The 17,106-nt window shown below is 48.2% G+C and overlaps 1 protein-coding gene across 1 annotated transcript in view; it reads right to left on the reverse strand.

Annotated features, from left to right (window-relative positions):
- The window catches only part of CTSF (cathepsin F), a 21,988-nt gene extending 5,922 nt beyond the window's left edge, over window positions 1-16,066 (reverse strand). Inside the window, exons 1-9 of the mRNA XM_015408341.1 lie at window positions 15,845-16,066; window positions 10,977-11,096; window positions 8,701-8,776; window positions 5,034-5,143; window positions 4,212-4,287; window positions 3,729-3,842; window positions 2,127-2,272; window positions 1,367-1,463; window positions 831-911 (exon numbers count right to left, since the gene is read on the reverse strand). Of these exons, the coding sequence (XP_015263827.1) occupies window positions 831-911; window positions 1,367-1,463; window positions 2,127-2,272; window positions 3,729-3,842; window positions 4,212-4,287; window positions 5,034-5,143; window positions 8,701-8,776; window positions 10,977-11,096; window positions 15,845-16,027 (1,003 nt within the window). The 5' untranslated portion in view covers window positions 16,028-16,066. The remainder of the gene's footprint in view (window positions 1-830; window positions 912-1,366; window positions 1,464-2,126; window positions 2,273-3,728; window positions 3,843-4,211; window positions 4,288-5,033; window positions 5,144-8,700; window positions 8,777-10,976; window positions 11,097-15,844) is intronic.
- Between the last annotated feature and the right edge of the window lie 1,040 nt (window positions 16,067-17,106).

A 17,106-nucleotide genomic window follows, 5' to 3' on the forward strand; every position in this document is an offset into this window, starting at 1 on the left:
GAGAGAAAGAATATGGGTTAGACCAGAGGTCCCCAATGCGACTGCATTTAAGACACCCAGCTGTTTGAGCTCGTGTGAGTAGGTAGGTTTAATGCTGTCAAGGTGCTTCCGACTTATGGATTAATGACCTCCAGAACATCCTATTGTTTCCAGCCTTGCTGGGGTCTTCCAAACTGAGTGGGGATGCTATGAATTAATGACCTCCAAAGTGTCCTCTCATCAACAGCCTTGCAAACTGAGGGCCCCTGTGGCTTCCTTGATGGTCCATCCATCTCATGTTGGGTGAGTCTTCCTCTTTCCCAAATTTCCCTGCCGCCTTCAACTATTCCTATCATTATTGTCTTTTCCAGTGACTCTTGTCTTTTCAGGTGGGTGGCCATGTTGGTTCGCAGTCTGAGTCCGGCGGCACCTTTAAGACCACCAAAGTTTAATTCTGGGTATAAGCTTTCGTGTGCACACACTCTTCCTCAGGAATCTTCTTCAGATATCTGGAAAAGCGTGCAGGCACACAAAAACTTATACCCAGAATTAAAGTTCGTTGGTCTTAAAGGTGCCGCCGGACTCAAACTTTGTTCTCTTGTCTCCTCAGAATGGGACCATAGTACGATAACCTCAGTTTCATCCGTTTGAGCTCATAAATGGATTTTTTAAAAAGAAGCTAAACTCTGAGCCATCTCAAAAGGGCTAAACTAACACAACATTATCGCTTCCTAAGGTCACCCAAAGCAAACCCAGGTGGGACATCAGATGAACAGCAAACAGCAGCAGCAGAACCTCCCAGACATAATATGACACACCACATGTAGCTGTTTAACTGCGACCAGACTTACCCAGTCTCTCAATGGCCTCGTAAGCATTGGACGGCAGCCCTCCGCCGCAGGCTTCGTCTAGAGAATCGCAGTCCACAAGCTCTTTGGAAGAAGAACAGCAGCTTATCAGCCCAGTCAGAAACTGAAGCCAAAGCCAGGCCTACTACTACTACTCCTGGGAGTCAACCCATCCCCCTCTCCCAAGTCTCGTGTCTAAGTTGGCTTCAGGCTGTGCAGAGCATGGAAGAAATCTCAGCTAGTCATGACCTCCGGATACATCCTGATGAGTTCCTCAGTGACGGACAGCCCAGTGCAGATTGCATGAGTTTCTCCCTCCCCAACCGGCACTGAGACCAAACTGCAGGAGCCACACCAGCTAACGGACCTGGTGTGGGACAGGGCTCAGCCACCATAACCTCCAACAGGCAGCAAGGGCCATCTTGAAAGTGTGGGTGGGCCAGAAGATATGCTTTCAAGCCAAGGCAAATGCCATCTCCAAATGACCATGATGTCGCTCTGCAGCCCAGGCAATGGTCCGGGCTTCACAAGCTGCCTACCTTGCTCAGAGAGAGAAACCAGGGAGCCCGTGCGAAGGAACCACTGGCCTTCCACATTGCCTGTCGCAGAGAAGGCCCAGCAGGATCCACAGTCACCCTGCAGTCATGAAAGGAGAAGAGGGGAGGTAGGTGACTCTACACAGTTTCACCTTGACCCCAGAGAGGAGAGTGTTTGTGCAAGAAGACTGTGCGGAAGCCTCAAAACCTTCAAGTCCTGAAAGGTTTGAGCCCGGAATCTCTCACGATCACCTCCTCCCAACCCTTCTCAACAAAAGATCACGGAGCCCTTTTTTCCCTGCAGCTGTGCCCTCAACCGTGCAACTCCTTCGCCTGGATACCTGGTGCCATCCTGTTCTCTTGGACAGTCCAGGCGGAGTGCTGTTTTGCTGGCCTAGCTCTTTTACTTCCATTTAGCTTTACACTGGGCAAACAGGGCAACTGCTGTTTTGGTGAGGTGATTTGTAATTTGCTGTCTGGAACTGTTGTTTATTTGCCAGTGAAGACTGAGATTAGATAGTTCCATGTGCAGGAGAAACTTCGGCAGATGCTGCTCTATTTGAAGTGGATAACTAAGTTATTGATGTTTCCATGGCCCTGAGCATCATGTCTTGGCGGAAGGAGTTACCCAAGGCACCATGATCAAACAGAGACTCCCGGCTGGCTGCTCAGTTACAGAACTGCTTTCCACTGTGGAGCCTCAAAACCCAGACACTGCCTGACCACAGAGCTGCCTCTGCAGTGGGGAAAAAGGGACACAGACCTGGTTCTTCACATCCGTGACAGCCCCATGATCCCTCCAGTCCCACGTGCTAGGGGCTGCGTCACTGGGGACCGTGGCCGGTTTCATTGGGCGGCGTGGCATCTTGGCCAATAATGGGTTCAAGTAGGTAGTACGGAACTCCTCCTCTAGAAAGGGACAGAAAAATGCACACTGCGGACTAGATACAGATCAGAGCTTTCAGCAGACTTTACAAAAGCAACCCTCCAACAAACCATCTAGATCCAACAAGCTGACAAAGCTGTTCAGTGCTCGACTGTGCAAAAATAAAAGGGCTGTGAGTTTTGACCTTTGAATAAGGAGGACGGGTAAAAATAAAGCCTACAGAACTGCCCAAAGCCCTGGGATGTCTATTCTATTCTAATGCCGACTGGCTGCTCTGGAAGTTTTCACTGTGCGGTTCAGACTGTGCAACTTCTGTTTTTAATTAAAGGAGGGCCAGGAGTTGATATACATTGGAAGCAGTCTTATTTCTGAACTGGAACATTGATCCATCTGCCTTGACAATGCCTGTTTGTTTTCTCAATAAGGCTCACTTCCCTAGCCCAGCCAACCTGTAATTGTCTAACATGTGACCTGAAAACCCCCAATTCAAACATGTCCTCTACACCACGGAGCTACAGGTCTTCTCCGCAGGGGAACATGGGAAAACTAATCAGCCGAGAGAAACCTCATCACCTCTGCTTTCTCCCAGCTAACACATCCCTACGTTTTTGAAGTCATGTTTCCTTCTATAGCACTATTTACTAACTTTTAACAGCCTGATTGTTTTCAGGCAGACAAGGGTGTCCATACATGTACATGGCTTGTCTTTACTGACTGCGGAGGGATAAGAAAGTGACCTTTTTCAGGGATTCTGAACCGCCAAAGAATTGAGCTGAGTTTTGCAACACATTCATCCCACTTGACAGCCTGAATAGCCCAGCTTAGCCTGGGCTCATCAGAGACTGGGACCTAAGCAGGGTTAGCCAGGGTCAGTACTTGGATGGGAGACCACCAGGAAGACGGGGGTCGCCACACAGAGGAAAGAAATGGCAAACCGTCTCTGCTCATCTCTTGCCTGGAACACCCTGTGGATGGGTGTGCAATGAGTCTGTTGCGACTCAATGGCATGTTCTTCTTCTTCCTCATCCCACTTGGGCAAGAATCCTCACAAAGAAGAAGAGGAAGTGGAAGAGATTGGATTTATACCTCGCCCTTCACTCAGAGTGGCTTACAAACTCCTTTCCCTTCCCCTCCCCACAACAGGCACCCTGTGAGGTAGGTGGGGCTGAGAGAGTTCTTTCCAGAACAGTCCTTGAAAGAACAACTCTGACAGAACTATGGCTTGCCCAAGGTCACACCAGCAGCTGCATGTGGAGGAGTGGGGAATCAAATCCGGTTCTCCCAGATTAGAGTCCGCGCACTTAACCACTACACCAAACTGGCTCTCAAGGTATCTTGTTAGCCATTAGGGTGGTTCGAAGGCTATGTGACTACTTCTGCTAGCAGAAGAATACAGTCTGCCTACTGAAGAGCACGTACAGGATCCAAAGGAGGGGGGGGGGGAAACGGCAGCCAAGTCTTCTCCCCATTCTCATCTACCTGTCAAGTCACTGAATTTGGTGACCCCGTATTCTGCTGTGCCCCGATCCAGCTCTTGAATGACTTGGGCCTTCTTCAGGTTCTCGGCAAAGATCTGGAAGCGCCTTTCAGTTTCTGCAACGAAGAAACCCGATGGGAACAGTTGAAAACCATCATAATGGTTAATAATTAGAATGTTCTGCAGCATGCAGGATGTTTCAGCATTATTTATCTCCGTCAGCGGTGGAGTTAGGGCTGTATGGGTCATGACTCATGGGCACAGCAAGTTAAAGCAAGCCAAGGCACTGTGCCAGGGAGCAGAAGAAAACAAAATCCCTCTGTTCTTCAAACCAAAGAGGCAGGTCTGACCCCAAACGCTCTTAACAAAACTTGCATGGGATTGAGATAGCCAAAGAGAAGGCAGTTTTGGGGAGACGGGACCCCCTGGGTTCTCCCAGCAGCCTCCTTGTCTATTATTTTGAGCTTCCTTATCTTAGCGTTCACCTCTTTGGTTCTTGTAGCTCCTCTTGTAGGTGGTCAGGAAGTCCTTGAACAGGGAAACCAGCTGGATGGAGGCATTCTGGGAAAGTTAAGAATGCAGAACTGAGAAGCTGCCAAGCCATAAGCAAAGTGACACAAATGTACAGAAATGGCAACAATCCAGTAGTTCCTACAGAAAGCTGCCTTACATTGCCGCACACCATTTTCTACAGGTTCTGGGGAAATCAAGGCTCTGGGGTGTGAACAAAAGTGCCCCCACCTTTGCTAAGGAAGAGGCTGATCTCCAATGTAAATCATACCGAGAAAAGGTGAGAGAGGCCCAAGAAAAGCATGCCAAGCTTTAGAATCCCCAGCAATTAGGAAAATTCAATACAGTGGAAGCATTACAACAAATGGATTCATTTTGTTAAACAGCCATCAACCAGAAGGAGAAACAGCAGTTAATCCTGATGAGAAGAAAAGGCTACGTTAAGCCACCGGATTGTCATAAAAAAGGAGTTATTTGCAGAGGTTGCAAAGAAGCGTTTTTGGCTTGTGTGCAAAATAAGGAACTTCGCAAAGTGATGAAAAATGATTAGCTAGCAATCCCGGTGCAGGCCCAAAGCAGCAACCCGTACTGAGAGACTAACATCACAATCTGAAAAGAGCCCCGCACGACATCAGAGCACAGGTCCATCTAGTCCAGTATCCCAGCCAGATGCTTTCATGAGCAAGAAATACAAAGGCAAGCAGGAAGGATGCAGATTAACCATCAGGGATTCTGGGGCCTGCTGTATCCTAGCAAGAACTTGCAAACTAACTTTAGAAGGGAAGACCACCACCCACCTGCAGAAACCTCTTCTCCTGGAATGGCTCCTCAGCTTCCAGTGCAGGTGCCTTGGGATGAAACACCTCCCAGTGTTCTAGTTTTACCGTCTGGACTACCTCAAATGGCTCTGTAAGGGAAAGCAAGAGCAACATTTTCAGTACAAGCGGCTGCTTCAGTAACAAAGTCCAGGAAGCCATGGGTTAACACCTCAATCCGTTCTGCTCCAATGGCATTCTTTGACTCCCACCAATCTATCTCCTTACCAAGGCCTGTCTAGATCTGATATGCAGAAGGGTCTTTCCATCTGACAACCTGCATACAGTTATTCCTGTCAAGTCCCAATGGCCTAAGATTAATTCATGCATCAGTCAAAGCAGTGGGGGCCAGGTACAGCATTTGACTGTCTCTATGGTCAAACACACCATAGCTTCTCACCCTACGGTCCATCCCTTTCTCAAATTAATCTTAACTGGGGAGGGGTTGCAAAGTCCCAGATCTTTTTTTTTTTAGTTGAAGGTTTTATTTCAGTTTTCAGCACTCAAGTATACACACCAAAAAGACAAATTAAATACAATCACAAAATACATCCAGATTTGACAAATTTTAACTGAATCCGATTAATCACTTTTAACCACTGGGATTGTAATTCATCAGAATTTTCATTTCTTTGAAAAAATGTAAGCTTTATCATAAGGTAAACTTCTCCTTTTGTCTAACTACTTGCTGACTTCAGGCATCTTGTTTGACTCTCAATACTGTGCAAATGTTAAACGTGCAGCTGCAATCAAATGCAATATTACAGGCCGCAATTTCTTCGTAATTTCTGGAACAGAATTTAAAACAGGGGTCCTCAACCTTTTTGACCCTGTGGGCACCTTTGGAATTCTGACACAGTATGGTTGGCACAGCCACAAAATGGGTACCACTAAATAGCTGCCATAGGAGGCAAAGCCAGCCACAAAATGGCAGCTGCAGATTTCTTCAGTTACGCAGCGAAGGATTTTGTGCTGTGTTGGGCAAAAGCCCCACTTGGCCCTGCCCACTTTCTAAAAACACTTGGCAGGTGCCAAAAAAAGGTGCCAGTGGGCACCCACAACACCCATGGTCTCCACACTGGTGACCCTGATTTAATAACATACATTTGGGAGCATGTTCTACCCTTCATTGCAACCCAGCACTCAACAAAACAGCTACTTTTCCCCCAATACTGGATCGGTCTTGGGCAGAACCACCACATGTGGATAAAATCAGCTAATTCTGCATTGCAGAACTAACATAAAACACAGCAAGAACTATAAATTTTAGCAAATTAACCTTGGGGTTAAATACAACGGGTGTATCATTTTCCACAGGTTCTCCCTAAAAGTAAACATATAGTAAACACTGGTCCTGGTGAAAATGCGAAACTTCTGTTGCAACTTCATACCCCAAAGTTGAATTCCATTTATACTTTAACTTCAGTATCACTGCTGATTCTTGTTTTACTACCTGCTCATAGAGTTAAGAAAATAAATGCTTTGGAGCAGAGGTCCATCAGTGGCTATTAGCCACAAGGTATAGATAGGGGCTCTGGGGCAAGTGATGCTCTGTCTTCTTGGTGCTTGGGGGGGGGGTCAACAGTGGGAGGGCTTCAAATGTCTTGGCCCCACTGGTGGACCTCCAGATGGCACCTTGTATTTGTGGCCACTGTGTGACAGAGTGTTCGACTGGATGGGCCTTTGGCCTGATCCAACATTGGCATCTCTTATGTTCTTATGGATGTTGAGTTATGATTTTGTTTCAAACTTTTTTGACTTATACTAAAGCCACTTTGAATTAGATTTGTTAAAAAACTCTTCCATTTGGGAATAATAAAACCGTGTGCCCTAACCATTACTTTCCCTGTTAACCTCTTCATATGAAATAACAGTACCAGAGACTATTAAAATGTGATAGCAATCTAATTTATGGGTTTCCCATTTGGTCAATTATGTTAACCTAAATCTTTGGAGCAAATCCAAGTCGTTAGCTGCAGATGCTAATGGTGAAGTGCTGGAGAAAGCTTCTTCCCAGATCTTCAAAGGAAAATTTTGCAACTTGTATAACTGCATTCAAAAATGGTTTTAAAAATACTTTGCGATTATGAGACTCCAGCCCGCAAACTTGCAATCCTATTTGCACAAGAGGCCAATAAAAAGTATCATAAGAACATAAGAAGAGCGTTGCTGGATCAGTCCAGCATCCTATCCCACACACTGACTAGCCAATTGCCCTGGAGGGCCAACAAACAGGGTGTAGAGGGCCTAGAGGCCAAGGACTTCCCCTGATGTTGCCACCTGGCACAGGTATTCAGAGGTTTACTGCCTCTGAATGTGGAGGTTCCCTTTAGTCACCATAGCTACTAGATGCTGATAGACCCATTCTCCATTAATGTAATCCCCTTTTAAAGCCTGGGGCCATCCCTACATACCCTGGGAGCAAATTCTACCTTTTAGTCACTTGTTGGATAAAGAAGTATTTCCTTTACTTGGGGGTCCTGGCCATCCTGAATCTACTAGCCATCAACTTCGTTGGATGCCCTCGAGCTCTAGCATTTTGGGAGAGGGAGAAGAAGTTCTACTTTCTACCCTACGCATAATTTTATCACGCACACCACCTTTAGTCATCTCTTTTCTAAACTGAAAAGTCCCAGACTCTTCAGACTCTCCTGATAGGAAAGGTGCTCCGACCCCTTAAACAACTCGGTTGCCCTCTTCTGCACTTCGCTTTTTGAGATACAATGATCAGAACTGCACACAACATTCCAAATGAGGCCACACCACGGACCTATACAGAGGCATCATTGGCTGTTTTATTCTCAGTCCCTTTCCTAATAATCCTCAGCAAAGAGGTTGCCTTTTTACGCTGCTGCGGCACACTGAATTGACACGGCTGTGGAGCCAGGCACTACCACTCCAAGGTCTCCTTCCCTCCATTAGCCTATACTTGGAGCTGGGATTGTTTGTTCCAGTCTCAGCCATTCTGGATGCTGCTTGTTTACATGGGGCTGGGTCCAGGAGCAGCCCCGTAGCTAAGGACTTTTTAGGGAGGGGGCCTGGGGGGGGGGGGCCCGCCTGCGCTCCAGGGCAAAGGCTGCAGCTTCCCTCCCTCTCCCCCTCCCCTCCCGCAAGGGCAGGCCTGCCCTGGGGGCCGTCTGGGTCCAGCTCCCTCCCTCCCCAAGGAGCCCCAGTGCACAGCACCAGGAGCAGCCTCTGAAATCACTGCCCCTGTCCTCCCTGCCAACAGGCTGACAGGCAATCAGGGGGAGTCGGGGTAGGGGAGCCGAGGCTCAGGAAGGGGCCCTATAAAAACTCCTAGGGGGCCGGGCCCCATGGGCCCCGCGTCAACTACGGACCTGTCTGGTAGGTAGGCAGCAACTCCTGTCCCACGGCAGATCCCTGCTCCCCTGTACACACTGGACATGAGGATCCCCCAAACTCCCCAGGAGCAAAATTTCAAGATGCTCAGCAGGCTGCAGAGATAAGGGGGAGGCAAGAAACCTCTGCTCTGCAAGCTTTGATCCGCCCCTTGTACTTTGAATCAAACATTCTTTTGGGGGGCCAGGAAGCTGCTGTTTCATCTCACAACATGAAGGTAGGAGAGGTTTTGACCTTTGCGTTAGCTATTATATTTATATTCCAGACAAGCTGCCCAGACCTGACATACCAGCAGGACGGCACTCTTGTTTCACCAGTTTCTTCTTGTTCGCCCATGGTTGACTCCAGACCTCAAAGTAACATGCCTCAAGGGGGAGAGAACAAAGAGTTGTGAGTGAATGGAAAGCACAGAAACCAGGCAGAGACTAGATGTGCAGCGGACAGGAGCAAGGCTGGAAATCAGAAAATCCTGGCTTGCCATCTATTCTAATAGCAAAGAGAACCTCTATTAGGTTGGGAAAAAGTAGTCATGCAAAGTTGGGAGCTCCTGAAAAAAAAGGAAGTCTGGCAAGGGCAGGGTCTTTGCACTCCTAAAGGATTCCTCCCTCTGAGCTGTGCAAGGCTGTCAGCTGACCACACAAGCAGCTGAGCTGTCCCTGTTTGAGGGAAAGTTCATGCAAAGCAACTTGGCAGACAGGGTGTCACAAGACAACACACGGGGAAACTGACTAGGACTTAGCTCTCCAGTGAGTGGATACTAAACAGAGACTGTGGTCTTGCAAATTATAATGTGTGTCTTAAGAAGCAGAAATTAAGGTTAAATGCAAGGTTTATTTGCTTGAATGGTAGCACACCTACCATAATGGCAGCTGGAAGCATAGCTGGGAGAAAGATCTGATAGTTACTGTTTACCTAGGTAAAGGTTTCCCTTGCTTGGAAGCCAGTCGAATTTGACTCTAGGGGGTGATGCTCATCTCCGTTTCCAAGCCGAAGAGCCAGCGCTGTCCGAAGACGTTTCCGTGGTCATGTTGTCAGCCTGACTAGATGCTGAGGCGCACCGAACGCTGTTACCTTCCCACTGAAGCGGTACCTATTTATCTACTTGCAATTTCTTGCTTCCGAACCGCTAGGTTGGCAGGAGCTGGGGCCAGAGACGGGAGCTCACTCTGTCATGCGGCACTCGGGTCTCGAACTGCCGAACTACAGACCTTCCGATCTGCATTTCAGTGTCTTAACAGTTTATCTAGGAGCCTGTAAAGGTGGCAGGGATGCCGCATGGCCCCTGCTCCTTAACGCAGAGACCTTACTTTGAAATCCGCAGCATGGATAAGATGGAGGAAGGAGCTCACAGCCTGCTCCAGATGCCCCAAAGGATGAACGTTCTGCTACCCATCTGCAGGAGGATCCTATCCGCTCATCTCAGGGATGACAGAACCCAACATGCCCCAAAGCGGTCTCTGCTTGAATCGTAATAAAACGAGTTAATAGAAACTGGAAGTACCAGCTAGCGGTATATGTTGTGGCTCAAAAAAGTGTTTCCCTCCTCTACCATGACCTGGACTACAGAACTGTCAGCTAGAGCAAGTCTCGTTTCAGAGCTTGGTGGTGGTTTAGCAGGAAAAGCAGCCTAAAGACTTATGATCACATCGTGCGACTTACACATAGCCACTTTGCACACCCCAGGCATTTGCATATCGGAAAGGAAGCAGACTTAGAACAGAGAGTATGTTCAGCAAATTCCATCAGCACTTCCAAAGTTTTCAAATTCTTAAGCAAGGGAATTATCTATGTTTTTTATCCTTCCCTTCTTCCAAAGAGCTCAGGGTAGCAAACTTTGCTCAATGCACCCCCACATTTTACCCACAACAATCCTGTGAGATAGCAAAGCTGAGGGAGATTGACTGGTCCAACATCACACGATAAACTGAGTAGGGATTTTCACTGCGTTTCCCAAGCCCTTGTACAATACTGTCATCACTATGGGATACCAACCCTCCAATTTACATCTTAAAGTAGCCACATCCGGTTATTAGTTTAACCACCAACCTGGTGCCTAATTACAGAGAGTGATTAAAATGTGGAATTCACTGCCAGAGGATGTAGTAATGGCCACAGGAATAAACAGCTTTAAAAGGGGATTAGATAGATTCATGGAGGATAAGTCTGTCAATGGCTACTAGCCATGGTGACTGAAGGGAACCTCCACATTCAGAGGCACTAAACCTCTGAATCCCAGAACCAGGAGGCAATGTCAGGGGAAGGTCTCAGCCTCTATGTCCTGTTTTTGGCCCTCCAGAGGAACTGGTTGGCTGCTGTGTGAGACTAGATGGACCACTGGTCTGATCCAGCAGGGCTCTTCTTATGTTCTTACCTAACCATTTGAGCCAGATGTCTGCTAAACTGCTTTTGGTTGAACTGGTAAATCCCCCAAGTGATCTCGGTACAACTACCTGGACCCTAGGCACCTATCAGGGAGATGCCCACCGTGTCAGAGGCTTTAACCCTCTGCAATAACCTGCAAACGGAAATCAGAGCCAAAAGCCTGAGTAGAATCTTGATCCTTACAATTTGTTTAGGCTCTCCCGGAGTGATGCAACCAGAAACATCTTGGGCCTCAGCCTGAGTTCCAGTGCACAGATTCTTCAGCAGGGTCACATCCAGGTAGTACTTGATGCCGTTCACAACCTAGAAATGGGAAAGAGGTCTCAGACAGAAGTTTGGGAAGCTGTCAAGTGGTGGTGCCTGCAGGATGCCTGACAATTCTGGTAGTGCTGGAAAAAGCTGGGAGTGTCCTTGTGGGGTTTTTTTGACAGCGGCAAGCACTGAGGCCAAAAAGAAATGGCGTTGGAATTTCAAGTTGAGGCTCACAGCTGTGAGCCGTCACCTTAAAAAAGAAAGCAAGTTTCAGGAACTCAACCCATATGTGCAGTCAGCACTTGGCACACAACTGGTGCTACGAAATATTTGCTACTGGCAAAAGCAGGGTTTCACCTTGTTTTTTAATGACCTATTATGCACACACAGCTTACTGCAGAGAATCCAGGCAGTCAAGTCTTTAAACTTGGCTTTGGATTCCGTGCCGGCTGTACACACCATTCTTTTTTCTCTGGTGTATTTATTCTGCTCTGCGCTCCCTTCTAACCCGCCACCTGGTTTAAACAGGTGGTAGGAGAGGGCAGCCCAGCTGGGCTTGCTGTGCGTGCAGGGAGCCAATGACTCCCTACAGGCACAGCTCTGCGCTGCTTCCTCCCGCTTCCCAGTTTAAACTGGGCGGCAGGAGAGGGAAGCCCAGCCAGGAGTAATTTCTATTTTTTACAAGCAATCTGAGACTAGCGTTACTGTCATATCGCTAGACTCAAATCACTTGGGAAAAATTTAAATGTCAAACAACGCGGGACACACCGATGAATGGCAGAAGGTGCAAAGTGAGTGGAATGACCTGGATGTGGGAGTGGCCTACGAGGGGTGGGAAATGGGCCGGAGGGGGAAATCTGAGGGAATCTGTATGCTTTTGAATTACCTTAGGCTTGGAAGCAAAGCAGGGGGGAAACGGCACAAAAGCACACTCAGAAAATCTGGTGAAACAGTGACTGGAAAGTGAACTGAGCACGGAAGGGAGGCAAATCAACGCAGAAGGAAAAAGAAAACCTGATGGACATGCATGGTGAAAGCAAGGCAAAACACCCATGCATAATAGGCGAATGTTTGTCACACTTGACTCTTGTACATTTTAAGATAGAAAAGGGGCTATTACAATCCTGTTTCCTGCTGCCCAGTTTTCTTGATGAATTTCAAAGGCTAACATCTGGGGGGGAGCAAGTCTAGTAGCACCTTAAAGACTAACAAAATTTGTGGCAGGGTATGAGCTTTTGTGAGTCACTGCTCACTTCTTCAGATACAACTAGAATGTGAGTTCATCTGCCCTATCCTGGATAGTGGAGTGATTTCAGCAGTCTCCCTTTCTAATCTCCCTTTGAAATTCCTTTGTGGTTTCTAATGTCAGACCATTTATTCTTTGTCTTTGGGACTGGCCTGTTTGTCCAATGTAGAGGGTGGAAGGGCATTGCTGACACGTGACGGCATAAATCTCTAATGTGATTTATGCCATCATGTGACATTAGAAACCAAAACATTCAAAAACCAGAGAGGGGAACATTTTACCCTTCCAGGACATTCAGTTGCTGATCTAAGAGTAGCAGTTCTCTTACAAAGGAATTTCAAAGGGAAATTAGAAAGGGAGACTGCTGAACTGGAACTGATAATAGAGCTCCAGACAATGCATCATCCTGGACTGAATTGAGGTCCTTTCCGCATTTGCCCGCCACTCCGGATTTTCTCAGTGTTTGAGTCAAGGCAATTTAAATCCACTGCAAAACAGCATCCAAATAACCCAGGGCAACAGAAGGCTGAAACCAGGCTGACCACTGAAGAGAGGTAAATGTAATGCAAAAAGAAAGGGGGGGGGGGGGGGGGGGGACCAGAATAAAAAGAAGGCTGAATGCAATGCAGAACGGGGGAAAAACATGGATTAAAAAGGCTGAATTCGATTTTAGTGCAGAATTGCTTGGAAGACACTGCAGAGAGTGCAGAAAGGGCCCTAGGTTTCCTGTCTCATTACCAAAGCTGATTTATCCATACTTACTCCCCCTCGGCATATCACACTTAACCTAATCATACCTGCTGTTGTCATTTGCCTGCTATTGTCATTCAGCATCTAAAAGCACTCCACTTTCCAGGATTCAAGGGCAGATGGACTCACATTCTAGTTGTATCCGAAGAAGTGAGCAGTGACTTACAGAAGCTCATACCCGGCCACAAATTTTGTTAGTCTTTAAGGTGCTACTAGACTTGCTTCCCCACCCCCCAGATGTTAGCCTTTGAAATTCATCAAGAAAACTGGGCAGCATGAAACAGGATTGTAATAGCCCCTTCTCTATCTTTAAATTTTCAAGAGTCAAGTGTGACAAACATTCACCTATTATGCACGGGTGTTTTGCCTTGCTTAGAGTTTAAAGTGCTACTGGACTCTTGCTCTCTTCTACTGCTGCAGACGGACTAACACAGCTATGCATCTTGATCAGTCTCTAGGAAGGCCAGAAAAATAACCTGGTACAACAGTTGGCAATTATGTAGAAGCTTGGCAAGAACTTCTGGTCAATCTCTCAGATTTAGAAACTCAGTTAAATAACAAGAAAAGTGCACACTATGTCAAGTTCTCATATTTGGAAAACTAGATCCTACTGATAATATAACTTGTATTAAAGAGCAGGAAAAGTACCAGTCTGGGATCTTGACCTGATGTTCCTGCTATCTGCCAGCCCTATGGGATGCTTCTGGTCTGTCTTTGAGTCACTGACCTAGTTTTCTTGTACAAGTAATTGGGGGTGAATTTACACCACCACAGCCATGCAGACACACGCCATGGGGTTTATTCTTTGAAGGTCAGCCTCAAACCTAACTGGTTGCTATCCAGCTAATGATACGTCAATTGGAGACAGGAAGCCTCTCGAAAGGTTCAATTTTCAACACGCCTTTTAAATTACTCTGTTTTGATGAAATCTACCTACAGCTGCTTCAGAGTAATCAAATTACACTGTACGACTGCACAAGAACAAATGGGTGTAACAAAGCACAAAACAGGGTGTGTGTAGAAGAGACAGAGGGAGAGAAAACCCATATAGGTTAGGGGGAAAGGGCTCTTCCCTCCCTCCAGCAATAAACAGGAGAGTCATACCTGCCCACAAAGCCACATGCATCCTCATCTGCTGTACTGCAAGTTAGCCCTCCTCCCCACCATATTTCCCATACAACGTTTTCTGCCCACCCTTTTCCTATACCCTCCCACACAAGTAACCTCAGCCTTCCCACTTCCAGGCAAAATTACAACTGTCCAATTACCTGTACTGCACAAAACACTTTATCCCATAAAATAACACTGTTTCTGTACTAGTCATTTTAGTATGGCTTAATAAATCTGTTATCTGGATGCTATCTACCTTGGGTCCTGAATAATCAGATCATAATATAATAATTATATAGATAGGATCGTAGAGAGTTTGAAGGGACCTCCAGGGTCACTTAGTCCAACCCTCTGCACAATGCAGGGAACACACAACTACCTCCCCTCCCGCACCCCCAGTAAACCCTGCTCCATGCCCAGAAGATGGCAAAAAACAAACTCTACTCCAGGTTCCCTGGCCAAACTGGCATGGAGAAAATTGCTTCCTGACCTCAAAGTGGCGATCAGCATTTCCCCATTCCCTGGGCGTATAAGAAAGGGCTGCCAGAACTAAGCACGGATGGAACCCTTCCTGCCCTCCCTCTAATGATCTGCCCAAGTTCACAGAATCAACATTGCTGTCAGATGACCATCTAGCCTCTGTTTGAAAACCTCCAAAGGAGAACCCACCACCTCCCTAGGAAGCCTGTAGATAGACATTACGTCTTTTCACCCTTGGTCTGCCACTCTCCTCCAGGGTCCCAGTTCATCTAAGGATGCCAGCCTCCAGGTGGGACCTGGGGACCCCCCAGAATTACAGCTCATCTTCAGCCTACAGAGATCAGTTTCCCCGGAAATAACAGGATGCTTTGGAGGGTGGATTCTATGGTACTGAATCCCACTGAGGTGAGGTCCCCGTCCTCCCCAGGTTCTATCCCCAAATCTCCAGGAGTTTTCCAATCGGGATCTCGAAACCCTAATTTGCCTCCATGCCATCTTCTGGGAATGGAGCAGGAATCACTGGGTGTGTGTGTTGGGAGGAGGTATTTGAGAATTTCCTGTATTATGCAGGGGGTTAGAGTAGATAACCTCGGAGGTCCCTTCCAATTCTATGATTCTATCTATATAATTACTTCTAGACCTCAACCATCTTTTTGTTTCGCCCGGGGGGGGGGCTTAATTCCTGTACAAATCAATCCCCCCCATATTCCATGCACCGCCCCCAGTCAGCCTCCTCCACCCCAGAAGTACCCCCAAGTTGCAGTTATGAATTCCCCGCATTATGCAGCAGCTTGGACTAAATGACCCTGGAGGTCCCGACCCTGGAGGTCCCTTCCAGTTCTATGATTCTAGCTATATAATTACTTCTTGTCCTCAGCCTCCTTTTTGTCTCTCCGGGTGGGGGGCTTAATTCCTATACAAATCAATCCCCTTCTCCCTGCAATATCCCTTGCGCCGCCCCCACCCAGCCTCCTCCACCCCAGAAGTACCCCCAAGGTGCAGTTGTGAATTCCCTGCATTGTGCAGGGGCTTCGACTGGATGACCCTGGAGGTCCCGACAAGTACCCCCAGCCAGGCTGCGCAACGTCCCCTGCCGCCATTGCCTCCCGCAACCTTCCCCCCTCTGCGTGACGTCACCACCGCCCCGCTTTCTCTCTCCCCCCCCCTCCAGCCCCTCAGCTTCTGCCCCTCCTCTCCCAGCAGCCCCTCCGACCTGGGTCTTGACTCCTCTCAGCGTCCAGACGCGACCCGTCTGAGTGGCTTCGGCCAAGGCGAAGCGCGCCGCCTCTCGAGCTGCTGCGTCTCCCACGTCCAGCACGGCCGCCTTGCCCGGCCCGGCCGAGGCGAGGCAAAACAGAAGGAACGGGCAGAAAAAGAGGAGCGAAGCCGGTGCCATCGTCCCTCCGGCTGAGGAGAAAAACTGTTTTGACGTTCACCCGGCTGAGGGGGAAAGGGGCGGGGCTCCCGCGGCAGTGGGAGGGGCCTGGGCGCAAGCCCCGCCCCATGCTTTGACGTCATCGACCCCATGCCTTTGCCCGAGGCTTTGGGGAAAACTGGCGTCGTCGCGCCTGGTGAACTGCGGGGAGGCTTCTAATTGGGAAAGAGGGACCGAACCGGTTTGATTTCCTTCCGGCGGGAGGCGCGGGGAACGGTTTCACAAGTCCTGGACCGTTTCTAAGCAAGCACGTTAGTTTCAGGTGGGGGCAGGCCTCGGTTCCTGCCGGAGCGCACCGGAGCACCGCTCAGCCAGTCAGGAGCCCAGGGGGCGGGCACATAAGCCCAGCCCCCTGCTCCCACAGCCATCAGGTGGGCAACGGTGGGGCGAAACGTCTGGCTCCCCCAGCTCTCCTTTTGTTGTTGTTCAGTCGCACAGTCAAGTCCACTCTTTGCAACCCCATGGACCAGATCACTCCAGGCCTTCCGGTTTTCCGTCCTCTGAAGTTTGCTCAACTTCATGTTCGTTGCATCGATGACACTGTCTAACCATCTCATCCTTTGCTGTTCCGTCCTCTTTGACCTTCAATCTTTCCCAGCATCAGGGTCTTCTCCAGTGAGTGCTCCCTTCTCATTTGGTGGCCAAAGTATTTGAGCTTCAGTTTCATTATCTGGCCTTGCAGGGAACAGTCAGGGTTGATTTCTTTTAGGATTGACTGATTTGATCTTCCTGCAGTCCAAGGGACTCTCAAGAGTCTCCTCCAGCACCATAGTTCAAAAGAATCTATTCTTCGGCGCTCGGCCTTCCTCTCGCAGCCATACATGACTACTGGGAATACCATTGCTTTGACCATGCGGACTTTTGTTGGCAGGGTGATGTCTCTACTTTTTATCATGCTGTTTAGGTTCGCCATCGCTTTCCTCCCAAGGAGCAGGCGTCTTTTAATTTCATGGCTGCTGTCACAGTCTGCGGTGATCTGGGATCCCAGGAACGTGAAGTCTGTCACTACTTCCATAACTTCCCCTTCTATTTGCCAAGGA

This window comes from Gekko japonicus, unplaced genomic scaffold (genome assembly GCF_001447785.1).
Source record: "Gekko japonicus isolate JY-2015 unplaced genomic scaffold, Gekko_japonicus_V1.1 scaffold457, whole genome shotgun sequence".
Lineage (NCBI taxonomy): Eukaryota > Metazoa > Chordata > Lepidosauria > Squamata > Gekkonidae > Gekko > Gekko japonicus.